Consider the following 26,928-nt stretch of genomic DNA (forward strand, 5'->3'; position numbering starts at 1 on the left):
AACAAATCTTGCTATGAATTTTTTTCTGTAAGGAAATAGCATTGTGTTTGAATTCTTGTTGAATAGTTTGTATAAAGTGGATATAACAAATAAGGTAAAACTGAGAGGGAGAAGAAAGATTTTATATCTAATTATGTAGAATTTGTGACTATTGATAATAGTTAGGGGCAAGGGCCAAAAATCAACATGATTCCTCTTCTATCAGTTTTACTCTAAAGGGAAGATTGAAATATAAAATTCTTAATATTTAAATTTTACCGCTGAAACCTGAACTCGTTATGTAATATGGGGGTTTTACAGACTGTTTCGTTCCCCGTTACAGACAACCTTAAGCCAAAAATGAGTTAATATAGACATGTTTTCCCTGTATTCAAATTTGTCTGCTATGTGCCTGGCCCACTTCCGAGTGCTGGGGTTATGGCAACAAACAAAACAAAGGCCCAGACCTTTTGGAACTTACATCAAGGGCAGAGAGGGGGTGCAATAGCTCGATTAACAAAGAACTATCTGTCAGGTGTAATAAGCGCTACAGAGAAAAATTAAACAGAGGAGAGGAATGGAGGTCGGCACAGGTAGGGTTAGAGTGAACAAAGGAGGCCTCTCTGATAAGATGATATTTGAGAAGAGACCCGAGTGGAGTGCAGGAACAGGCCTCGTGAATGTCTGAGGAAAGCATGTTCCAGGCAGAGGGGAATCATATGCACAGATTTTGAAATAAGAGTCTGCTCAGCAGGTCTGAGGGCAGCAAGTAGGCCAGTATGAGTGGAACAAAGAGAATGCAGCGGAGAAAAGAGGAGATCTGAGATAAGATTGGGATGCAGGGAGGAATCCTGTAGAATCTTAGAAGTCACATGGTAAGGACTTTATTATATTTTATTCTGAGTAAGAAAGCTTCTAGAGGGTTTTGAGCAGTGACATAGTCTGACCTGAGTTTCTGAGAATTGCTCTGCTGTAGAGAGTAGGCTGTAGGAGGGCAAGGGTAGGAGCAGGGAGACCAAGTAGGTGGCTCCGCAGTCAGTAGTCTTGGTGGGTGGCGATGCTGGCTGGGACTAGGATGGGAGAGTGGAGGCGGGGAGAAGTGATAGCATCCTGGATATTAATTTTACTCAATAAATCTCATATAGCACCTATTATATGCCAGGCACTGTTCCAATGGCTTTGTAAATATCAGCTCATCTCATACTCAATAGTCCTCTGAGGTATATTTCAACAGTAGAGTCCACAGGATATGTGGATGGGTTGGATGTGGGGTGTGAGGGGAAAATCAAAGATGATTCCTGTTTGGGGCCCAAAACTCCTAAGAATGAAGTTGTCGTCTCCTGAGAAGGGAAGAGTCAAGGAGGAGCATGTTTGGGTGGAGGCCCTCAAGTCAGGAGTTCAGGTTTGGACATGTTGAGTGTGACACACATTAGTGTTCCAAGTGGATGTGGTAAGTAGGCAGTTAGATATAAGAACCTAAGTCAGGCTGGGCGCGGTGGCTCATGTCTGTAATCCCAGGACTTTGGGAGGCCAAGGCGGGGTGGGTCACCTGAGGTCAGGAGTTTGAGACCAGCCTGGCCAACATGATGAAACCCTGTCTCTACTAAAAATACAAAAATTAGATGTGTTTGGTGGTGGGTGCCTGTAATCCCAGCTACTCAGGAGACTGAGGCAGGAGAATCGTTTGAACCCGGGAGGCGAAGGTTGCAGTGAGCCGAGATCATGCCACTGCACTCCAGTCTGGGCGACAGAGCGAGACTCCACCTCAAAAAAAAAACAAAAAACCAAGAACCTAAGTCAGAGAAGAGGTCAGGGAGGTCAGGGCTGAGGGCTGGAGATAAATTACAAACGAGATCTCAAAGCATTCAGGAAGAAGTGCCCGTCTGGTGTCTATTTTTTTGCTAAACCTAACCAGAAGTGGACACAAGGGCTGTGTTTTCCCTTGGGTGTGGTGGTGTAGTAGCACTGTCATTGGCTTTGGGGTCAGACCTACATTTGAATCCTAGCTCCATCATTTACTAGCTAAGTGACCTCAATTATGTGACCTAATCTCGGCTAGCTTCAGTTTCTTTATCAATGAAATGGGGTTAACAATACTCATCCTGTAGCATTGTTAAAATAAAATGAAGTAGCCTAGATATGTTACCTAGAGCAGTGCTTGCACCTAGAAAATGCTAAATAATATTCATCTTCCTTTTCCTTGGATTTAGTTTGTTGAATTCAACCCAGACTAACAGAAGAAGAGCTTCTCTTCCAGGATGAAGGAAGTCTGAATTTACAGCCTATTCCCGTGTACACATATTGTGGGGCGTGCCTATTTAATGACAAGCTCCAAAAAAAAAGGATTTGAAATCCATCTCTTATCAAATGAGAATGACTTTATAAAAGAAAAGACTTTCGTGAGATTTATAAAGGGAACAGAGAAAATAGTCGTCAGTTCTGAGTATTAAAAGATTGCACATGCAAAAGCAGGGTGAGGGTATAGGTAGAAACACCGAGCAGCAAATCCATGGATCAGTCATGTGTAATTTACATCAAAGGCTAAGTAAATCTACTTGAGCCATGGAGATGACCTATAGGAGGAAATAGTGCCCTTTCCTGGGGTTGAGCTATGTAAATCAAAGGGAATTATCTCATTAATTCTCTGGTGATCCTGGTGGAACCTTGCGAAAGGGGCATTTGTGGGCTTAAAGTTAATCCCACTTCTGTTTTCTACAGTCATAGCTTGACTTTGGCAAGAAGCCCTGACTTCAGGTGTTCAGATTTTATCTCATACAGTACACATTTGAATACTTGCCATGTGCCATGTACTTTATTAGGGAAGCAAAGATAAATAGGAGATATAATTTCTGCCCTTAAGTCCTTTCCAGTCTAAGAGAAAACAGACATGTAAACAGAGTGTGTGCCAAGTTCTCTAATAAGAGTATTGCAGCACTGCAAATAATGTAGTCATTTTACCCGGGGATCTTACAATGGCGATATGGAAGTTATGTCTGAGCTGGGCTGTTAAGGTTAAGAATTTATCAGGTGAAAATTTGAGGAAAGACATTCCAAAAGGGGCTATATCATGAACAAAGTCAAAAAGACATGTTCAGGGAAGAAAAAGCCATACTGTGATTAATAGTCTTGTTTTTATGGTGGTGGGAAGAAGAAATTGACCACCAGTTTGGAAAGCAGTTTTTCCCTAACCCTTCTCCAGTTCCAAACAAGAACATTTTAACTTTGTAACCTTCTTTTTGGGTCTAAGAAGTCTCCTGGTGAGCCATATGACCAAAACGGGTCACCACCCGCGGGGTTGGGGGGGCGGGGGAAGTATTAAAAAGTATTAAAAACACTAGAGAGTTTTCTTTCTTTATTAGGATTAGACATGACTGCTCTTTCCTGAGAGAATCCTGAATGTGTCCCTGTGTCATCACTTGTCTCCAGTGAAAGGTTCCTCAGGGTACACGCCAGCCCGTTTCCATCCCTGTTCTAAGTTAAAGTTTGCTGAGTAGAATGTCATTTCAACTGCCTGTCTTTCCCTAGCCTTCCTGTTTATTACAAAAAGGTTCTCCATTTCTTTCCCAAGCATTTTCATGCAGTCTCCTTTTGAAAGATGTGAATAAACATTTCACATTCCAGGAAGCCCAAGACAGTCATAGTATTTCCACCCTTGAAGAAACAGAAGCCTGTTCCAAGGTGGACATGTTCTTAGGAACTATGCAGTGCCTCAGTTGAGCTGGGTGGCAATTATTTTAGCTTGGCTGCATTTTCATATCCACTCTCCCCCTTTAGCTGCAAGACCTTTCAAGTCCTCTCTGTTACTACTACCTACCATTTGTGGATGAAAGCAGGTGCCTAAACTCCCTACAACTCTGCCTCTGTTAGGGATGTCCTTCTCTCCATCCTCCATCAGTCCCTGTGCCAGATTTTCTTAAGCTGTGTCTTCAGGCTCTTTAAGGTCTGCTCTTATTTACATTTAATCTGTTAGACTTTTCTGTGCCAGTGACTTAAACATCAGCTCTAAAGTCAGAGTTGATCTTTCAGGTTATTAGAGCTGGCTTATAATAATGATGAAGGTGAATACAGTAACGGCAACAGCTAACACATGTACTGCCTACTGTGTACTAGACACTGTTCCAAACACTTTACATATATTTATTTCAGTCATACAACCTTATGAGATAGGTACTACTTTCTCCTAAATGTAAGGGAAGAACCTGAGACACAGAGAATTAAGCAGTTTGCCTGTGGTCACACAGTACAGTAACTGATAGAGAAGAGACTATATTATTTTTAGACCTTGAGTTTTCCACAAAAACTATGTCTTATTTATTTCTGTATCCCCAGTTCAAAGCATAGTAGTGTTCCATCCATGTTGGAATTAGTGCAAAGTGCCAGGCCATCAGGTTAACATAGGAGATAGTGTCATTTTGGTTAAGAAAAAAAGACTGAATCAAAAGCTCCAATTACGAGTACAGTGTAGTGTATTGGGAGTATCTGGGACCTGTTTTATTATGAGTCCTCATAGAACATTTAAAAATAAAATTAAAAGATCTATTCTGACTTCTGAAATGTTTTATTAACCAGCAGTAGGGATCTGACATTGAATAATAGTCCTCTTCCAGAAACAAAAGCAGTATTAATATTTGTCCTTTTTTTCTTTTTCAATTAAAGCTGGTGCTGCTGGAGTTGCTGGTCTTTGATGCTGCGGGATTACATTTCTGATAGTGAGCGAAAGGATAATAACAAAACTTTTATTGTGCTCTAATTTAGACATTAGTTCAAATGAAACAAAATTAAACATGCCCCTATCTAGTGGATGTATACCTTCTAAATGGCACGTAGTGGCTTTTATACATGCCTCCTATAAACAGTATGACCAGGAAAGCATTGACTTTATCAGGCATTACCTCACAATTGTTAGGGGCATCAGACCATCCTCATTCCAGGGGATGAGTTTTTGTCATCCCTGGAAATCATCCAATATCTATTTGTTTTTGACTTAAAAGGGGTAATGAAATGGAAAGAAACTGAAATGGGAGTCAGAAGCTAAAAAGTTCTGTGATCTTGGGCAGGAACCTTCATGCAAATTGTATCTTTATGGGCCTAACTTTGTTGACCCGTGCCTCAGTTTCATCACCTGCAAAATTAGGATTTTGAACCAGATTATCTCTGAAGTTTCAACTCTCAAGTTGCATGTTTTCCTTTGAGCTAAAGCCAATATTCTATTTGGAATTTTCGCTTTATCATAAATAATTATAGCTATAGTGTATTACATATAGCTATAGTGTGTTACATATTTAACCTGTGCTAAACATTTCATATATATTATTGCATTCTAATGCTAGCATAACTTAATCACCATCTTTCAGATGAGGAAACTGAGGTATAGAGTGGTTAGATAATTTTTGAAGGTCATACAGCTATGTACTTTGTTTATTCTTAAGATAATTACTATATTTTTGCCTTATTTGTGTACTTCTCAAATCACCTGCCAGTTTATACAAATATTTATTCTGTGTTTTATATTGGCTGCTTCATAAGGGCTCATCTCATCTTCAGCTACTTAAGAATGAAGATTGTGTCTTATACTTTATATCTCTCACAGGGACATGAAACTGTACATTTCCAAAATGGAAGGTCTTTTAAAAATAAAAAAAAAAAAGCAAATGACTCCTTTCCTCCCTCAATCTTTCTAAGCTTACACTTTCTGAAATTTGTTGTGATTATTATATCACTCTCCCCAGCCTCATTATTACTGAAATTCCTGATCTTTGTTTGATGTTACCAACACAATTTTTTTTCTTTCACCTTTCTCTCTAGATGTTGATGTCTTACGAATTTACCTTTTTTTTTTTTTTTTGAGACGGAGTCTCGCTCTGTCGCCCAGGCTGGAGTACAGTGGCGCAATCTCGGCTCACTGCAAGCTCCGCCTCCCGGGTTCACGCCATTCTCCTGCCTCAGCCTCTCCGAGTAGCTGGGACTACAGGCGCCCGGCTAATTTTTTGTATTTTTAGTAGAGACGGGGTTTCACTGTGGTCTCGATCTCCTGACCTCGTGATCCGCCCGCCTCGGCCTCCCAAAGTGCTGGGATTACAAGCGTGAGCCACCGCGCCCGGCACCTTTTTTTTTTTTTTAAAGAGGGAGAGGTCTCACTGTGTTGCCCAGGCTGGAGTACAGTAGCTATTTGCAGGCACGATCATAGCTTGCCGTAGCCTTGAACTCTTAGGCTTTATTTCTCCTGATTATTAAGATAATACAACCTCCATATTTGCAAACATCTGGATTCTGCTAAGCCTAAGTTTTGTTTTAGTTTCTTCTCCTTTAGCCTTTCACTGTCAAGTGCGTTGTTGTTAAAATTACAGGTCCTTGATCTTTTTGTAGTTCATAAACATGATGATTGGGCTTTCACACTTGTTTGAGGTGTGTCTTCCTCAAACCTTATTATAATGTCAGCACATTACCTGTCTGATGTGGGAAAAAAAAATTACAGGTTCTTGTTTCCTGTGATTTGCTTTTCCATTTTTTCCCATCGCATTTGGTTACCTATCCCTCACTCACTCTGTGACCAAGGCATCTCCTCTGGGCCTCAGTTTCCTCATCTGTGTAATGAAGGAGTTCACATAACTGATTTTCTTTTATTTTGGTAAGGCCCAGCTCTGACATCCTTGAAATCTAAGATGGTACCAGATCTGTCTTTTCTGTTTCATACCCAGTACCTAGGATAAATCTAGCCACACAGAAAGGCTTATTAAACTTTTATTGACATTTATTTTAAATTTGGGGTCGTGTGTCTACTCTAGTTTCTTGGAGATTTTTTTCTTATTTTCATTCTGTAGTTACCTACTGTATATTTAAACTTTTATTTCTCAAGGACAGTTTGTTTCAGCCTTGAAAGATGCTTCATTCAGTTCAGTTCAGGCATTTCTTGGCCAGGCACTGGACTAGCTACTGGGAATGCAAAAATGAATTAGACGCTGTCACTGTCCTTAAAAAGCTTCAAATGAGGTGAAGGACTCATAAGAAGATAACTCATAAAATGTAATATGTCCTCTGCTAGAGTTTGTGCCTGGGGTGCTATGAGAAGAACGCAAAGGAGGGTCCCTCTGGAATGCCAAGGAGCACAGAAAGCTTCTGGGAAGAGATGATGCTATAGCTAAGTCTAGAAGGACAGAGTTAGTCCTGTGAAAAATAGGGAAGAAGCATGCCTAGGGAAAGAACAAGGATAAAGGGGACAGAGTTACAGGAGATAGAAGGTTGGCAGGGGACTGGCCTTGGAAGGCTTTTTGTGCCTGTTTGTAATAGGGAACTACTAAAAGATTTCAGCAAGAAAATGTCTTTTCATATTACATTTTTATATGTGTCTTTATTTTAAAGAGATCTGCTAACATGGGCCCTATTCGTGGTCGTTAGGGGAACCAAGTGTTTTCTCTGGAAAGGTCATCTTTTATCTTCTTTTTAAGATTATCTTACTTAGTCTTTGGCATTCTGCAGTTTCTTTATGATATATCTAGGTGTGGATTTCTTTTTGTTTCTTCTGCTTTGGTTTCATTGGGCATCTTGAGTTTGTGAATTGGTGTCTTTCATTGTTAGGAGATTATCAGCCATTATCTCATCAAGTATTGCCTCAGTCCTATTCACTCTGTCCTTTCTGGAACTGCAGTTTAAACTTACGGGGACTATACTAACATAGCGCTTCTATTTTCCATCTTTATCTCTGTATTGTAGTGTAGATAATTCCTTCTGACTAGTCTTCCAATTTGGTAATTTTCTCTTCAGTTGTCACATGTGTTCTTTTTTTTTTTTTTTTTTTTTTTTTGAGACGGAGTCTCGCTCTGTCGCCCAGGCTGGAGTGCAGTGGCGCGATCTCGGCTCACTGCAAGCTCTGCCTCCTGGGTTCACGCCATTCTCCTGCCTCAGCCTCTCCGAGTAGCTGGGACTACAGGCGCCCGCCACCACGCCCGGCTAATTTTTTTTGTATTTTTAGTAGAGACGGGGTTTCACAGTGGTCTCGATCTCCTGACCTCGTGATCCGCCCGCCTCGGCCTCCCAAAGTACTGGGATTACAAGCGTGAGCCACCGCGCCCGGCCGTCACATGTGTTCTTAAACTCTGTCCATTAGGTTAAGAAGAAACTGGAAAGCTTTTTATTCCGCCAAAGTAGGTTATGCCATTTTACACTCCCACCAACAGTGTGTGGGAATTCCAGTTGTTGACATTCCCAGTATTTTGTGTTGTTGTTCCTTTTAATTGTAGCCTTCTTATGAGTATGTAGTGGTATCTCATTGTGGTTTTAATTTACATTTCCCTGGTCACTAATGATGTGGAGCACTTCTTCATGTGCCTATTGGCCATTCATTTATTTTTGTCTTTGAAGTATCTGTTCAAATGTTTTGCTCATTTAAAAAATTACGTGTCTTTAAACAACCCCATCAAAAAGTGGGCAGAGGACATGAACAGACACTTCTCAAAAGAAGACATTTATGCAGCCAAAAAACACATGAAGAAATGCTCCTCATCACTGGCCATCAGAGAAATGCAAATCAAAACCACAGTGAGATACCATCTCACACCAGTTAGAATGGCCATCATTAAAAAATCAGGAAACAACAGGTGCTGGAGAGGATGTGGAGAAATAGGAACACTTTTACACTGTTGGTGGGACTGTAAACTAGTTCAACCATTGTGGAAGTCAGTGTGGCGATTCCTCAGGGATCTAGAACTAGAAATACCATTTGACCCAGCCATCCCATTACTGGGTATATACCCAAAGGACTATAAATCATGCTGCTATAAAGACACATGCACACGTATGTTTATTGCGGCACTATTCACAATAGCAAAGAGTTGGAACCAACCCAAATGTCCAACAACGATAGACTGGATTAAGAAAATGTGGCACATATACACCATGGAATACTATGCAGCCATAAAAAATGATGAGTTCGTGTCCTTTGTAGGGACATGGATGAAACTGGAAACCATCATTCTCAGTAAACTATCGCAAGGACAAAAAACCAAACACCGTATGTTCTCACTCATAGGTGGGAATTGAACAATGAGAACTCACGGACACAGGAAGGGGAACATCACGCTCCGGGGACTGTTGTGGGGTGGGGGGAGGGGGGAGGGACAGCATTAGGAGATACACCTAATGCTAAATGACGAATTAATGGGTGCAGGAAATCAACATGGCACATGGATACATATGTAACAAACCTGCACATTGTGCACATGTACCCTAAAACCCTAAAGTATAATAAAAAAAAAAAAGAAAAAAGACTGGAAAGAAAAAAAAAAAAAAAAATTACGTGTCTTTTTATTGAGTTAGAGGTTTTTATATATTCTGAATACAAGTCAGATATATGTGTTATGAACATTTTCTCCCAGTCTGAGCTTTATAGATCTATTCTATTTTTTTTTTTTTTTGAGATGGAGTCTTGCTCTGTCGCCCAGGCTGGAGTGCAGTGGCGTGATCTCGGCTCACTGCAAGCTCCACCTCCCGGGTTCACACCATTCTCCTGCCTCAGCCTCCCAAGTAGTTGGGACTACAGGTGCCCGTCACCACGCCCGGCTAATTTTTTTGTGTTTTTAGTAGAGACAGGGTTTCACCGTGTTAGCCAGGATGGTCTCGATCTCCTGAACTCGTGATCCACCTGCCTCAGCCTCCCAAAGTGCTGAGATTACAGGCATGAGCCACCACAGCTGGCCTAGATCTATTTTCTTAATGATGTCTTCTAATGCTTAGAAGTCTTTAATTTTGATACTACCCATTGGGTTTTGTGACATTTTTTGTTTTTGTTTTTGCTTGAGACAGAGTCTTACTCTGTTGCCCAGGCTGGAATGCAGTAGCATGATCTTGGCTCACTGCAACCTCTGCCTCCCAGGTTCAAGCAATTCTCATGCCTCAGCCTCCCAAGTAGCTGGGATTAACAGTTGTGTGCTACCACGCACAGCTAATTTTTATTAGAGACAGTTTTTCAATGTTGCCTAGGCTAGTCTTGAACTCCTGGCCTCAAGTGATCTTCCCACCTTGGCCTCCCAAAGTGCTGGGATTACAGGCATGAGCCACTGCACCTGGCCTGGGTGTTTAATTTTAAGTTATTATTTTGTATTTCTAGATATCTTGGATCTTTTCTAAATCTGAGAAGGTTGTACTTTACATTTTCCTCTTCCCTGGAGATTTTTTTTCTTTTCCCCCGAGACAGAGTCTTGCTCTGTCGCCCAGAGCTGGAGTGCAATGGCGCGATCTCGGCTCACTGCAACCTTCACCACCCGGGTTCAAGCAATTCTCCTGCCCCAGCCTCCCAAGTAGTTGGGATTACAGGCATGCACCACCACACCTGGCTAATTTTTGTATTTTTAGTAGAGATGGGATTTCACCATGTTGGCCAGGCTGGTCTCAAAATCCTGACTTCGTGATCTGCCTGCCTCAGCCTCCCAAAGTGCTGGGATTACAGGCGTGAGCCACTGAGCCTAGCCCCCTGGAGATATTTTTAATGTTTTATTTCTCTAAACATAGTAGCATTGTCTTATAATCTATATCTGATAATATCAGGATGTGAAGTTTTTATGAATCTGTTTCTACCAGTACTTCCTAATGAGTCCTTGTTTCCACGGATACATGTTTGTTTTTAATTTTTTTACTATAATATTGTTTTTATTAGAAAACTATTTATGGAGATTATTTGATCTTTGGATTGAAGGTACCATCCTCCAAAGAGGATTTGCGTTTTCTTCTGTTAAGTGTCTTGGGGGCACAACTAGTCTAGGATTTTAAAAAGTTAGACTTAAAAAAGAAGCTACACCTCTGCCTGGCCGCCCATCGTCTGGGAAGTGAGGAGCGCCTCTCTCTGGCTGCCCCGTTTGGGAAGAAGTGAGGAGCGCCTCTGCCCGGCCGCCCCGTCTGGGAAGTGAGGAGCGCCTCTGCCCGGCCGCCCCGTCTGGGAAGTGAGAGGAGCGTCTCTGCCCGGCCGCCCCGTCTGGGAAGTGAGAGGAGCACCTCTGCCCGGCCGCCCCGTCTGGGAAGTGAGGAACGCCTCTGCCTGGCCACCTATTGTCTGGGAAGTGAGGAGCGCCTCTGCCCCGCCGCCCCGTCTGGGAAGAAGTGAGGAGCACCTCTGCCCAGCCGCCCATTGTCTGGGATGTGAGGAGCACCTCTGCCCAGTCTCCCCTTCTGGGAAGTGAGGAGCCCCTCTGCCCGGCCACCACCCCGTCTAGGAAGTGAGGAGCGTCTCTGCCCGGCCGACCCGTCTGGGAGGTCTACCACGGAGGCCAGAAGCAATGTGGGGGCTGGACGTGGTGGCTCACGCCTGTAGTCCCAGCACTCTGGGAGGCCGAGGCGGGTTGATCACTTAGGGCTAGGAGGTCGAGACCAGCCTGGCCAACATGGCGAAACATATAAAAAATACAACAGACAAACCAACCAACCAACCCAGCGACAACAAAACAGGTCTACCCTGGAGTCATACTCTAATTTTTTCTGTTTTCCTCCCTTTCTGATCCTTTATCCCACTTTCTTTTTCTTCCTCTTCCTTCTCCTTCTTCTTTGTCAAATAGAGGATTGAGTTATTATCATTGATGCATACAAAGTTCCTCTCTCATTTATTTTCTTTAATTCCCACTCCCCGTTTCTATTCCCCGTCTTCCCATGTGCAACCTTCCTAATATGTTTGATATGCATCTTTTTATTTGTATGTACTTTTAGAAAATGTTTATTGTTTTGTGTGCAAAAAAAAATTAATAAAAAATAAAATAAAATAAAATAAGCTACAAAAGCAATATAGATTCTCAAATACTCTTCATCTAGCTCCCCCTAATGTTAACATCTTTTGTAATCATAGTGCAGTTATCAAAACCAGGAAATTAATATTGGACACTACTGGCCGGGCACGGTGGCTCACGCCTGTAATCCCAGCACTTTGGGAGGCCGAGGCGGGTGGATCACGAGGTCAGGAGATCGAGACCATCCTGGCTAACACAGTGAAACCCTGTCTCTACTAAAAATACAAAAAATTAGCCAGGCGAGGTGGCAGGCGCCTGTAGTCCCAGCTACTCGGGAGGCTGAGGCAGGAGAATGACGTGAACCCTGGAGGGCGGAGCCTGCAGTGAGCTGAGATCACGCCACTGCACTCCAGCCTGGGTGACAGCGAGACTCTGTCTCAAAAAAAAAAAAAATTGGACACTACTATTAACTAATCTACATATCTAATGGAATTTTGTCAGTTTTCCCAAAAATATTCTTTTTCTGCTCCAGAATCCAATTCAGGCTTCCATGTTGCACTTAGTTGTCATGTTTCTTTTCTCTTCTCCAATCTCTGCCAGTTTCTCAGTCTTTGTTGTTGTTGTTGTTGTTGTTGTTTTGAGACACAGTCTCACTGTGTTGCCCAGGCTGGAGTGCAGTGGCACGATCTCGGCTCACTGCAACCTCTACCTCCCGGGTTCATGTGATTCTCCTGCCTCAGCCTCCCAAGTAGCTGGGACTACAGTTGCCTGCCACCACACCCAGCTAATTTTTTGTGTGTTTTTAGTAGAGACGAGATTTCACTATGTTGGCCAGGCTGGTCTTGAACTCCTAACCTTGTGATCTGCCCACTTTGGCCTCCCAAAGTGCTGGGATTACAGGCATGCCTTGTTTTTCTATCCCCTCCCCTCCCCTTCTCTCTCTCTCTTTCTCACTTTTTCTTTCACCTTCCTTCCTTTCTCTCTTTCTCTCTTTCTCTCTTTCTTTCATTTTAATTGATGACAGTTCATTCTGAATAGTCTTTGTTTCTCTTGAACTTGATACTTTTGAAGACTATTGATCAATTATTTAGTACAAAGTCACTCATTTGGGTTTGTCTAATGTTTTGTCATAATTAGATTGAGGTTATTCAGTCTTGCCGAGAATAGCACAAAAGTACAGTTGGGCCCTTTTCAGTATGTCATATGGAGGACATGTGATGTTGACTGCTTGCTTAAGGTAGTGTTTGCCAGGCTCCCCACTATAAATGATTTTTCCCTTTGTAATTAATAAATCAGTAAATCTTATGAAGAGATACTTTGAGGATATGAAAATATCCTGTTTCTCATGAAACTTTTGCCACAAATTTTAGCATTCATTCTCTAGTCTTGCCTGCAGCAGTTACTGTGATGCTTGCCTAATGATGATTTTCTTTTTTCTTCTTTTTGAGACAGAGTCTCACTCTGTCACCCAGGCTGGAGTGCAGGGCACAATCTCGGCTCAGTGCAAACTCTGCCTCCTAGGTTCAAGCAATTCTCCTGCCTCAGCCTCCTGAGTAGCTGGGCACTACAGACTACAGGCACCTGCTACCACACCTGGCTAATTTTTGTATTTTTAGTAGAGGTAGGATTTCACCATGTTGGCCAGGCTGGTCTCAAACTCCTGACCTCAAATGATCCACCTACCTTGGCCTCCCAAAGTGTTGGGATTACAGGCGTGAGCTACGGCAGCCAGCCTGATTTTCATTTCTTTTATTTGAGATGGAGTTTTGCTCTTGTTGCCCAGGCTAGAGTGCAATGGCGCAATCTCGGCTCACCACAACCTCTGCCTCCTGGGTTCAAGTGAAGCGATTCTCCTGCCTCAGCCTCCCGAGTAGCTGGGATCAGAGGCATGCGCCACCACGCCTGGCTAATCTTGTATTTTTAGTGGAGACAGGGTTTCTCCATATTGGTCAGGCTGGTCTCGAACTCCTGACCTCAGGTGATCCACCTGCCTCGGCCTCCCAAAGTGCTGGGATTAGAGCATGAGCTACTGCGCCTTCTATTTTCATCATTTCTTCTACATTTATTCTGTAAGGGAGAAGAGCCCTTTTCCCCCTGTTTGTTGATTGAATTGTTTATCAGTGTAGACTCATGAATATTTATCCTATGTGTTATAATCCATTACTGTCATTATTTGTTTATTGATTAAATGGTCCTTGCCTTAGCCATTAGGAGCTCCTTCAGATTGACTCCTGTGTCAACCATCATTTTTTCATGTGCCACCATCATTTTTTGAGCACTTTCTAACTTTCCAGTACCATGAGATATTCCAGGCTCATCCTGTATTTTTCCTGCCCCAACCCTGAAACTAGCCTTTTCTCCAAGGAGCCTTCATTCATTTATTAGAGAATGGTATTTGGAAAGCAAGATTTGAGCACTATGTGTGTATTGCTACTAGAGTGTCATTGTATGTAGGTCCTCTCAGAGGACAGAGCTAGGGAATAAGTATATGTATGCTCATAAACACATGTATGTTTATCAGACTCCTCATTTGTGTATATAAAAAAATTATAAGGCCAGGCGTGGTGGCTCACCCCTGTAATCCCAGCACTTTGGGGGGCCAAGGTGGGCAGATCACCTGAGGTCAGGAGTTTGAAACCAGCCTGACCAACATGGTGAAACCCTGTCTCTACTAAAAATACAAAAAAAATTAGCCAGGCGTGGTGGTGGGCACCTATAATCCCAAAAAAATCGTAACTTTTTTTTTTTTTTTTTTTTTTTTGAGACAGAGTCTCCCTCTGTCGCCCAGGCTGGAGTGCAGTTGTGTGATCTCAGCTCACTGCAACCTCCACCTCCCAGGTTCAAGTGATTCTCCTGCCTCAGCCTGCCGAGTAGCTGGGACCGCAGGTGGGCACCACCACCCCTGGCTAATTTTAGTGCATTTTTAGTAGAGATAGAGTTTCACCATGTTGGCCAGGGTGGTCTGGAACTCCTGATCTCAAGTGATCCGCCTGCCTCAGCCTCCCAAATTGGTGCTGGGATTACAGGCACGAGCCACCTGGCCAGGTTTTCTTTTCTGAAGAGTATTACTCTACCTTGCTGATACAGTAAGCTTGTCCAGTCTACTTCTACTCAGGTAAGTTTTTCTACCACTATGCCAGTGACATGTCTTCATCAATGCATTATAATTGCAAAATATGGGGAAATCCCACGTGCCTAATAATAAAGGAATGGTAAAGGAAATACTTGATGGAATATTACAGTCCTATAAAATGAAGATTAATAATAATAGGCCGGGCGTGGTGGCTCACGCCTAGTCTCAACACTTTGGGAGGCTGAGGCGGGCAGATCACTTAAGATAAGGAGTTTGAGACCAGCCTGGTCAACATGACGAAACTCCATCTCTACTAAAAATGCAAAAAAAAATTAGCTGGGCATGGTGGCACACACCTGTGGTCCCAGCTACTCGGAAGGCTGAGGCAGGAGAATCATTTGAACCCGGGAGGCGGAGGTTGTAGTGAGTCGAGATCGCACGACCGCACTCCAGTCTTGGCAGCAGAGCAAGACTTCATCTCAAATAATAATAATAATGTAGAAATGCTATTGATATAATGCTAAGTAAAAAATTATAACAGTAGGATTGTAAATCATTGTACACACACATATATGTAGAAAGATTGGGGAAAAAATAAAATGCTAGCAGCATTTTTAAAATACCCATATTCTGCAGTGGGATTTTGTTACATTTAAATTTTTTTTTTATCTTGTGTAAAATGTGATTGTGATGATATGATTATAGTAACTATAATTATCATCGCTATAGTATTACCTATATCACAGGATTGAGAGAATAAAGTTACATAATACTTATCACTTGGGCATGATGTGTAACTCTTGGAAGAGATTAAGTGACTGTAAAATATTGATATTATTATTCCTGTACATATTCTTAAAGGAAAGCTACATCTAAAAATCTCATAACACATTTTTTGAAGATATAAAATACATTTTAATAATTATCTTAGTTTTATTAATACTTCAAACACCATACCTTCACAGTTGCAGACATTTTCACACAAATGTATTAATTCATGTTATTCTTCCAAAAATGTCGTGAGTCAAACCAGTTAGGTTTGAGTGACTTTCTTATGACCATTCAGTTTTTACAGATTCCACATTTCTGTTACTCCATGCTCTATCATCTAAGATTCTCAAGGTTTACATTTTTTTCTGAAATGGAAAAACAAGCTTTTAAAGAAATTCATCATAATTGCCCATGAATCCAATAAGATTGCATTATATAATAACGTAAAGCCTCTCTTCTTCAATTTTTTATGATGTGTTATATGCAATATTAGAGTTTCCTTGTATATTTATGCTAGTCTTGCCAGATCTAACGTGAAAATATTTTTACCCCAATGTTATCCATACTACTTATGTGTAAGTGTTAGACTATGTTAACATTTATCTCTAACTTCTAAACTTCTTTTGGGAGACGGTTTGTAATGTCAGTTTTCAACAGGAAACCTCAACCTTTTAAAACAAAGTAGAACAACAAAATATTACTAAATAACTTTCTCTATGTGAATGAATTTATACATCTGTCCTGATCATATATCTCCTTTCAGTGACAGTTTCATTTAAATTTTAAAATAAATGTCATCATCCTCATTGTCACTGTCACTGCCACCCCAAAAGGTGCCTATTATCCATCATGCCCTGGCAAAAGAAAGTTTAAGAATTTTATCTCTTAAGGTAAAACTCAATTATTCAGGCAGAATATTAAAATAGTAGATCTTTCCTATGATAATTTCTAAGTTTATTAGTTCATTTGTTTTCTTTCAACAAATAAGTAAAATGGATGATACTCATGTGTAACTAATGCAATTTCCTTCCCTCCATTTAACAAGAAAGTGTGTAGTGAACAGTTCTGCTTTGGCAAGTTTAAACAAGCTTAATCTAAAGGTTTTAGTTTGGGGAAATGTTCGTATGTTATTAATCATGTCCATAAGCAAAGTAATGATGGAACAGCTTTGTTCAGTGGGGAGGAAGTAATCTGTCCTAGATGGTACTCTGACCAACAGGGAAAGGAACACACTGTTACTTTGTTTTGCCAACTTAAGGATTCATTAAATAATAGTAGCCCAAACAAATTATAAAAAGAGTTTATTTCAGATAGTTGGGAGTGTGCGTTAAAATTTTTAGCATTCTGTAACAGAACTAGAGATTTTTCAAATGTTTTTTGTTTCGTCATGCAATCTGTATTCAGTGAAAGTAAAAGAGACTTAAGTTTTGAAGATATTAGAAATAAGTATCTACAAACAAACAAAAAATAAGTATCTAAAGATTAAGGCCAGGCGCGGTAGCTCAAGCGTGTAATCCCAGCACTTTGGGAGGCCGAGGCGGGCGGATCACGAAGTCAGGAGATGGAGACCATCCTGGCTAATACAGTGAAACTCCTCCTCTACTAAAAATACAAAAATTTAGCCGGGCATAGTGGTGGGCGCCTGTAGTCCCAGCTACTCAGGAGGCTGAGGCAGGAGAATGGCGTGAACCCAGGAGGCGGACCTTGCAGTGAGCCGAGATTGCGCCACTGCATTCCAGCCTGGGTGACAGAGCGAGACTCCGTCTCGAAAAAAAAAAAAAAAAGATTAAAACATTTCATAATACCCAATGGTGGCAGAGTATTGAGAAACAGGCATCAGGTGTATTTGTACTGTTGATAGGGATATAAATTGATGTAACCTTTTTAGAGGACTGTTTTGCAATACCTTGTTCAGAGTGAATGTGCACATTCTTTTACCCAGTGATTCCACTTATGGAAAATTACCCACAAGCACAAAGATGGGTGAACAAAGATATTTTTTGGAGCAATGTTTATAATAGCAAAAAAAATTGGAACACTCGAAATGCTCATCAGTAGGGACTAGTTATGATATAAATACTAGATAACCATTAACAAGAATAAGGTAGATCTACATAGATATATATGAATAGAAAATTTCTTGAAGGACTCCCAAGAAAGATCTAATAGTGATTACCTGTGGTGGGTGGCACTAATACTGGGAGTAAGTAGAGATTTTAGCTTTCATTTTAATTCTTCAATTTTCATTTTTTTTTTTTTTTTACTCTGAACATTTGTAACTTTTATCATAGAAAAAAACCTGAGTTTAAAATGGAAAGAAAAATGCTTTAACTAAAGTCTTGCCATCTATTTTATATTCACCTATGATTTCAAATGTTTTTTGCCACAACTAATTACTGGCTGCTTAGTTAGGCATGGTAGCCAAAACTCATCATTTTGATAAGTAAACTGTAAGACTTGTGTCTGCCATTTTCTGCTATAAGAATGAATTGAGGCCGGGTGCAGTGGCTCATGCCTGTAATCCTAGCACTTTGGGAGGCCAAGGTGGGCAGATCATGAGGTCAGAAGTTCAAGACCAGCCTGACCAACATGGTGAAACCCCGTCTCTACTAAAAATACAAAAATTAGCTGAGCGTGGTAGTGCGCCTGTAATCCCAGCTACTCAGGAGACTGAGGCAGGAAAATTGCTTGAACCTGGGAGGTGGAGGTTGCAGTTAGCCGAGATCGCGCTACTGCACTCCAGCCTGGGTGACAGAGCGAGCGAGACTCCGTCTCAAAAAAAAAAAAAAATGAAAGAGTGAAAGAAAGATTTGGGCAGAGTGTCATAGATGGATGTGGAGACCTGGCAGGAGAGTGGCTGCAGCTGGGGAGCCTGAGCATAAGCACTGATCCTGCTGGGCAGTGAATGAGCAGTCTGTGGCCTGGGCAGCAATGCCTCCTCCCGGCTGACCGCCTGCCCTTGATGCAGGTTAGGGCTCTACAGAGCAGAGGGGAGGCTGGGCCCTGCGCCAAGCCCTGGGTTGGATAGCCCAGTGGTCCTCTTACTCGCGCAGGTGGGAACGGTTAACAGCAATGGATGCCTTAGAGGAAGAGAGCTGCAGGCTGTCCTCCTTCACCTCTAATGCAGAATTTGATGCTGTGGTTGTATATTTAGAGGACATTATCATGGATGACAGGTTCCCAATTATTATAGAGAAATTTCATGGACAAGTGTGGCCGGAATTGGTGGGTTCTTGGTCTCACTGACTTCAAGAATGAAGCTGCGGACCCTCGCGGTGAGTGTTACAGCTCTTAAGGTGGCGCGTCTGGAGTTTGTTCCTTCTGATGTTCAGATGTGTTCGGAGTTTCTTCCTTCTGGTGGGTTCGTGGTCTCGCTGGCTCAGGAGTGAAGCTGCAGACCTTCGCGGTGAGTGTTACAGCTCATAAAAGCAATGTGGACCCAAAGAGTGAGCAGTAGCAAGATTTATTGCAAAGAGCAAAAGAACAAAGCTTCCACAGTGTGGAAGGGGACTGGAGCGGGTTGCCATTGCTGGCTCGGGCAGCCTGCTTTTATTCTCTTATCTGGCTCCACCCACATCCTGCTGATTGGTAGAGCCGAGTGGTCTGTTTTGACAGGGCGTTGATTGGTGCGTTTACAATCCCTGAGCTAGACGCAAAGGTTCTCCACATCCCCACTAGATTAGCTAGATACAGAATGTGGACACAGGTTCTCGAAGTCCCCACCAGAGTAGCTAGATACAGAGTGTCGATTGGTGCATTCACAAACCCTGAGCTAGACACAGGGTGCTGATTGGTGTGTTTACAAACCTTGAGCTAGACATAAAGGTTCTCCATGTCCCAACCAGACTCAGGAGCCCAGCTGGCTTCACCCAGTGGATCCTGCACTGGGGCTGCAGGTGGAGCTGCCTGCCAGTCCTGCGCCGTGCACTGGCACTCCTCAGCCCTTGGGTGGTCAATGGGACTAGGTGCCGTGGAGCAGGGGACAGCGCTCATCAGGGAGGCTCAGGCAGCACAGGAGCCCACGGAGGGGGTGGGAGGCTCAGGCATGGCGGGCTGCAGGTCCCGAGCCCTGCGCTGCGGGAAGGCAGCTAAGGCCCGGCAAGAAATCGAGCACAACGCCAGTGGGCTTGCTCTGCTGGGGGACCCAGTACACCCTCCGCAGCCGCTGGTCTGGGTGCTAAGCCCCTCATTGCCCGGGGCCGGCAGGGCCGGCCGGCTGCTCTGAGTGCGGGGCCGCCAAGCCCACAACCTCCCGGAGCTCCAGCTGGCCCGCAAGCGCGACACGCAGCCCCGGTTGCCGCTGGTGCCTCTCCCTCCACACCTCCCTGCAAGCTGAGGGAGCCGGCTCCTGCCTTGGCCAGCCTGGAAAGGGGCTCCCACAGTGCAGCGCTGGGCTGAAGGGCTCCTTAAGTGCCACCAAAGTGGGAGCCCAGGCAGAGTAGGCACGGAGAGCGAGCGAGGGCTGTGAGGACTACCAGCACGCTGTCACCTCTCACAAGTACTACTAGGAGTTTTAAGTTTGTAGAAACAGGGTTTCACCATATTGTCCAGGCTGGTCTCGAACTCCTGAGCTCAAGCGATCCTCCCACCTTGGCCTCCCAAAGTGCTGGGATTACACTGCGCCTGTCCCATTTGACTCAATTTTTTGTCTTTCCACGATATCCCTCCTCTCAGGAGCACAATATATCCCTTCAGAGAGACTGCTGTTACCCTGGCCAACTCTCCCACTTCTTCAAAGGTTCTTCAAAGAACCTCTGAAATTCATTTCAGAGCTAAGGCTTCCTTATTTAGCATTTAACTTCCAGAAAGCATTTAGAACATAAGAGTTATATGTAAACTCAAGAGGTTATTATTTAATTTATGTGCAGAAATAGCTAATATTCATTGTGTTAGTCAAGTCCAAGGTGTGAACCAGATTCTATCTCTGAAAAAGAAGGAAATAATTTACTTTGGAAGGTGCATTAGCTCCTTGCAAAGGGTAAGTTTATAACTCAGATTGATCTATCCCCTCCATCACCATCACAGGCAATTGATTGGCCCCCCTGGCTGGAAGGTGGCTGTGGTGTGGTGGCCAAAGGCCAGTGCAGTACACACCCTTGGAGCCTCTATCTCCCTGCCTGCAAAAGGAGGCCAGCGATTCTTGCTTCTTAAGGCTATTGTAAATTCAGATGAGAAATGGCGGTTAAAAGCTTTTGCTGTGCATATCCCTGGGCATAGTTGAAGAGTCAGACATTTAAAGGGAGCATTATAGCTTAGTGCTTAACAGCTCAGGCTCTAGAGTTTAACTTTCTGGTAGGAAGAGACAAATTTCTATTTCTAAGAAGATCGCTTTGAGAGGAGGTAGTCTGCAGGAGCATTTCATACCAGCTGGACTAGATTTGCAGCCCTCAGTGCATCTCTGCGGCTTCGTTGTTGAGTGATTCATGTCAAAGTGGTGATGGCAGGAATAAGATCAGCTACCTGAATTACCCAGTGCTCTGCAAATCTAAGTGTGTTTGAAATCTCAACAGTCAACTGAATTCAGTATATGCACTCAAACTACAGCATATGATTTCCTGATGGGCCCTACCTTCTGTTAGAAGATTTTTTTTTTTTTTTTTTTTTTTTTTTTTTGAGACAGAGTCTTGCCCTGTGGCCCAGGCTGGAGTGCAGTGGCACGATCTCGGCTCACTGCAACCTCCCTCTCCTGGGTTTAAGTGATTCTCCTGCCTCAGCCTCCTGAGTAGCTGGGACTACAGGCACCCGCCACCACGCCCACCTAATTTTTGTATTTTCAGTAGAGACGGGGTTTCATCATGTTGGCCAGGCTGGTCTCAAACTCCTTACCTCAGGTGATCCACCCACCTCGGCCTCCCAAAGTGCTGGGATTAGAGGCGTGAGCCACTGCAGCTGGCCTTAGAAGAAATTTTAATAGTCTCAAATAAAATGCCTAGCATTAAAAAAAAGAAAGAAGAAAAGCCTTGCTAAATTGGACTCGTGTAAAGTTTGGTTTTAGTAGTGAGCAATAGAAATATGAAAAACTATTTCAAAATACAAGAAGATAGTATTACAGTACTAATTTGAGGGTAAGACAGCCAAAGTTGGTTTTTTATTTATTAATTTTTTTTTTAATTTTTTCTTTTTGAGACGTAGTCTCGCTCTGTTGCCCAGGCTGGAGTGCGGTGGCATGATCTTGGCTCACTGCAACTTCTGCCTCCCAGGTTCAAGCGATTCTTCTGCCTCAGCCTCCCAATAGCTGGTACTATAGGCACGTACCACCATGCCCGGTTAATTTGTTTGTTTGTTTGGTTTTTGAGACCGAGTCTCGCTCTGTAGCCCAGGCTGGAGTGCAGTGGCGCAATCTCAACTCACTGCAACCTCCACCTCCCGTGTCCTGGTTCAAGCAATTCTCCTGCCTCAGCCTCCCGAGTAGCTGGGATTACAGGCACATGCCACCATGCCCAGCTAATTTTTGTATTTTTAGTAGACATGGGGTTTCACCATTGTGGCCAAGCTGGTCTTGAACTCCTGACCTTGTGATCCGCCCACCTCGGCCTCCCAAAGTGTTGGGATTACAGGTGTGAGCCACCATGCCCGGCCTAATTTTTGTATTTTTAGTAGAGATGGGGTTTCGCCATGTTGGCCAGGCTGGTCTCGAACTCCTGACCTCAGGTGATCCAGCCACCTCAGGCTCCCAAAGTGCTAGGAGTACAGACGTAAGCCACCCTGTCCAGCCTATTTATTTATTTTTGAGGCAGGCTTTCACACTCTGTTGCCCAGTCTGTAGTGCAGTGGCAGCACGATCATGGCTCACTGTAGCCTCGACCTCCCCAGGCTCAGGTGATCCTCCCACCTCAGCCTCCTGAGTAGCTGGGACTACAGGCACATACCACCATGCCTAGCTAATTTTTGTATTTTTTCTAGAGACTGGGTTTTACCATGTTGGCCAGGCTGGTCTCAAGCTCCTGGGCTCAAGCAGTCCACCCACCTCAGCCTCCCAAAGTGCTGGGATTACAGGCATGAGCCAGCGTACCCAACCCAGCCCAAAGTTTTTACCATCCTGATTCTGTCACTGAGATGTTGGGCAAGTTCCTTCACTTTCCTGAGCCAATTTCCTTGTTAATTGGGGGTAACAATCAAGATAATGCATTGAAAGCATTTAGCACAGTTCTTGACACATAGTATGTACTCAGGAAATATTACTAATATGATTCTTAGGCAAAAGTGAATAACTAATATGTTTTTAAGTGATTGAGGAGTCTAAAACAGCCTAGTGGGTATCTGAAATTAAATTTAGAATACGAAGGAGAAATAATATAGGGGAAATATTCCCAGGAATGTTTACTGCCAGAATTGTTCACAGGTTTCAGGGTGTGTAGGGTGGGGTGAGGGAGTTGGCGGCCTAATGCTGATTCCTTGCATCATAAAACCAAGCTATGAAATTGTTCATTTCAAATAAGTTACTTCATGTAGCTCTGAACTTCTAAGTTTTTTAAGGAGTCAGTTGTATATCAGAATCTTATTAGCTCATTACTTCACTGACTGAAACTTGGGAAACAAAGATGATTCATAGGAAGGAAAATTTAAAGGTCAGAGGGTATTTAGATGAAAATCAACTAGAGTATGGTTTGATTTTATTTTGTTTCGTGTGTTGTAATTGTTTTTAAAATAGATTCTGTAGATTAAGAATCTTCTGTGGCTCTGTAGTCCAGTGAGGTAACATTTGTTGAATATGTGGAACCAAAAATAGAAAAGATGGACAATTGATTATATAGTACTTGAAGATAAGAAGAACTACTGAATATGTAACCATTACTGTGAGAGCCCCACTGAACAGCTAGCCTACCATTTCAGCATCATCACCAACCCACCTCCTCAGAAAGCCTTTCCTGGCCGTTCCAGCACACGGTGATCTCTCCCGAGAACCCATAAAGCTTACTGACCCCATTTGGCCTCAAAAAAGCATTGAGGCAGTTACTTAATTTGTCCCGTGGCTCTCCTCTCCACAGGACAGTGAGCAGGGCTCCCTCGGTAGGGTCTGGGCTAGGACCCTCAGGAGGAGGGCTGGAGTTTGTGTTACCAAGTGAGCCTCCTACAACACCAAATGGTATTTGGTGTTTGCTGTATTTTGGCATTAGATCATAAATGGATTGATGTGGGAAACAGGCACCTCTGCTGGCACTCCCCAAAGAATTAAAAGTTGCAAAAATGTCCTATGTCCTTGAGGAATGAGTGGCAAAAATCTTAACAGGTATGACAAGAAATTTCAAATAGTGTTCATGTTAAGTAGAGGAGAGAAATGCAGGTGCACGTGATTTGACTGAGCCCACTTGAGGAAATTGATGGGAGAAATAAAGGAATTTCTAAGGCAGTAGGTATAACCATCTTATTCTTTTACGTAAAATATTCAGACTTTCAATTTATTAGATATTTGCTGAGTTTCTGCTATATGTAGAGTAATAATGATAACTAACATTTGAGAGCATACTATTTCCTAGGGCTGTTTCCTCTGATCAGTAAAGTGGTCTTGGACCTAGACAGAGTCATTAATGATAGAGATAGGGGTGGGAGTTTGTCCTGTTTTGGCACTAGAGAACAAATGGATGGTGCATGGGAAACCAGCATCTCATCTAGTGCTCCTTATAGAATAGAAAGTGCAAAGAGATGCTTGATAAATGAAAGGCAGAAATCTTAACAGACTTCCTTTGCATAACCTCTGAATCAGCTCTGCAGGTCTCCTCTGTTTCAGGCATCAGAAGTTGAGAGACAACTCTCCATGCAGGTCCACGCCCTCAGAGAAGACTTTCGGGAGAAAAACTCGTCAACCAACCAGCACATCATCCGGCTGGAGAGCCTTCAGGCCGAGGTGAGCCTCCCGACACAGCAGTGCTGGAAGGTGGAGTGCTTTTCTCACTGGGAGACAAAAAACTGCTCTATGTAAAAGGGCCTAAAATCTCTACAGAAAGACATTTCTCTGCGAAACTAAATGGGGAACATTTGATCTGTTTCTCTGGGTAGCCTGTTGTCTGGAAAAATGAAGTTGCTCAGAGTTACTGCCGGGTGTGTTGAAGTCACGAATGACCTACATTTTATTGAATATGTTGATCTCTCCAAAAATATCCTTGCCAATCCCAAATAGGAGGTGGGAAAGGGCATCTCGCCTTTCTCTATTCCATTTAGGCCCAGTTCAGTCCATCTTAGTAAGGTCTACTGTTATTCTCATCTGCAAAATTAGAGAAATAGAAGTTTCTACTTCATAGGTTTTTGCAAGGATATTATGGGTTAATGCATACAAGGCACTTTATGTGATACCTGAAACACAGTGATGTTATTGAAACCATAGGAGAGGCCAGAATGTGAAGGCCAGGATGAGGGGAAAAAGAAAGTATTGGCAGGGGAACAATACTGTGAGAATCTGGTTGTGGAAGGTGAAGAGAGGGTAAGGATCTTATCACCAGCGGAAACCAGGCCTCCCCCCAGGGGAGGCTTCCACCTGGTCTGCTTTTGAGGACCCTTTAGCCAAGTATCTGGACAGCAGCCCCTTTGCTAAGTCAGAGTTTGGAGGACAGTCTAGAGCCAGGTTGAACAAGTAACCTTCCACTGCGACGAAGCGATCTGCCATCATGGTCAGGCCAGAGAAACCCAGATAGCCTGTTCCCCTGCTCGGTAAATGACCTGAGGATGTTTTTCTTAAAGTCTGTCAATATCTTCTCTTTTCTCCTGCCTCCTATTGCCTTCCTTCCCCCTTTCCCTTGGAATGCCTACTGGTATTGAGCAGCAGGTCCTTGAAGTAAGTAGAGTTTGTTCCAGTGGGGTTTGGCATGCCTGTGCGTGACCATTTGTGTGCATGACTTGCCATTCACCTGCCTCTGCCAGCCTCTGACTCCTTCAAGTTTCCTGTCTTCATCTTTCCTCACCCATTCACTTTTTCTAGACCCTCATGGACCGGGTCATCCCCAGGAATGTTTATTGCCAGATTTTTTCACAAGTTTCAGGGTGTATAGGGCTGGGTGAGGGAGTTGGCGGCCTAACACTGATTCCCTGCTTTGTCCATGAACACTGCTACCTTTAAAAGGCAAGCTATGAAATTGTTTGTTTCAAGTAAGTTACTTCATGTAGCTCTGAACTAAGTTTTTTTAGGGTCAGTTGTGTATCAGAATTTTATTACCCCATCACTTCACTGACTGAAACTTGGGAAACAAAGATGATTCATGGGAAGGAAAATTTAAAGGTCAGAGGGTATTTAAATGGAAATCAACTAGAGTAAGAATTCTCTTCACATGGGTAACTTTGCTTCAGTGTAGAAAATAGTGGACCCATTCACAAAAGGGGCTTGCTCCTTTTGGTCCCCTACCCAGGTGCACACTTGAGAGACAATATTTCATTGTTTGGCCAGATACCTGATCTCTCTGGACAAAGGCCACATACTTCGTTTCCCCAGGACAACATCCTATCTGATTGAATTGGTGGCCAGAGAAGATCTGTGCCTTGTGAGCAGAATTCTAGTTCAGAGAGTGAGAACAGCTAAAAAGTAAAGGGAAAAGTGTATCTCATAGGACTTGAAACAAGCTAGACATTCATTTCAGGATTTCCCCTGGAGAAGTTCTAAGGTTGGTCCCCAAAACTTGCCCAAGTAAAAGCCTTAAGGAATTGTTATCAAAGCTGGACTAAAGAGCCTGGAGAATATTTCAGCCATGTCAAGAAAATATTTACAAGCAAGAAACTGGTTGAGAATCAGTACAGCAGGGCACTGTAAATAAATGGGAGGATCCACGAGGACCTCCAGGATTCCAGAAGGTCCCCTAAGAGTCAGATCCAATTGGCAAGGCTTTCTGGAGCCCCTGAGCCAGGGTGGTGATTTTTTTTTTTTTTTTTTTTGAGACAGAGTCTCGCTCTGTCGCCCAGGCTGGAGTGCAGTGGCGCAATCTCGGCTCACTGCAAGCTCCACCTCCCAGATTCACGCCATTCTCCTGCCTCAGCCTCCCAAGTAGCTGGGACTACAGGCGCCCGCCACTACGCCCGGCTAATTTTTCTGTATTTTTAGTAGAGACGGGGTTTCACCTGTTAGCCAGGATGGTCTCGATCTCCTGACCTCGTGATCCGCCCGCCTCGGCCTCCCAAAGTGCTCGGATTACAGGCGTGAGCCACCGCGCCCGGCCAGGGTGGTGATTTTTGAGTGAAGCATCCCTGGCCTTGGGGAGCACTGGCTCAGCTTCTCACCCTGCAAACCTTGAGGCCAGAGGATACTTGGCATCTCTTTCCTCTTTGCCTCTGTTTTCTCACCGACACTGAGGAGATTAGACAGACCTTCCTAAAAGAAGATTTAGTTATGTAGAGACTGACTAGGTATTCAGTGTATACGAACATATATCAACCTGTTTCATAAAAAGAATTTGCGCCTCTTCACGAATGACTCGCTTA

General features: G+C 43.3%; 1 protein-coding gene and 1 non-coding gene across 4 annotated transcripts in view; both read left to right on the forward strand.

Moving 5' to 3' along the window:
• Positions 1 to 26,928, forward strand: part of BICDL1 (BICD family like cargo adaptor 1) — a 113,392-nt gene that overhangs the window by 56,228 nt on the left and 30,236 nt on the right. For all 3 annotated transcript variants that reach the window (XR_008649952.2, XM_055235757.2, XM_055235756.2), the window contains exon 3: positions 24,257 to 24,373. Coding sequence is in view for 2 of the 3 variants with exons in the window: in XM_055235757.2 (XP_055091732.1) it covers positions 24,257 to 24,373 (117 nt within the window). In the remaining variant the exon portion in view is untranslated. The remainder of the gene's footprint in view (positions 1 to 24,256; positions 24,374 to 26,928) is intronic.
• LOC129461371 (small nucleolar RNA U13) lies at positions 6,334 to 6,435 on the forward strand. Its single transcript, XR_008650519.1, has one exon. It is a non-coding gene; the product is annotated as a small nucleolar RNA U13 (small nucleolar RNA).

The sequence above is a fragment of the Symphalangus syndactylus genome, chromosome 13, assembly GCF_028878055.3.
Source record: "Symphalangus syndactylus isolate Jambi chromosome 13, NHGRI_mSymSyn1-v2.1_pri, whole genome shotgun sequence".
Classification (NCBI taxonomy): Eukaryota; Metazoa; Chordata; class Mammalia; order Primates; family Hylobatidae; genus Symphalangus; species Symphalangus syndactylus.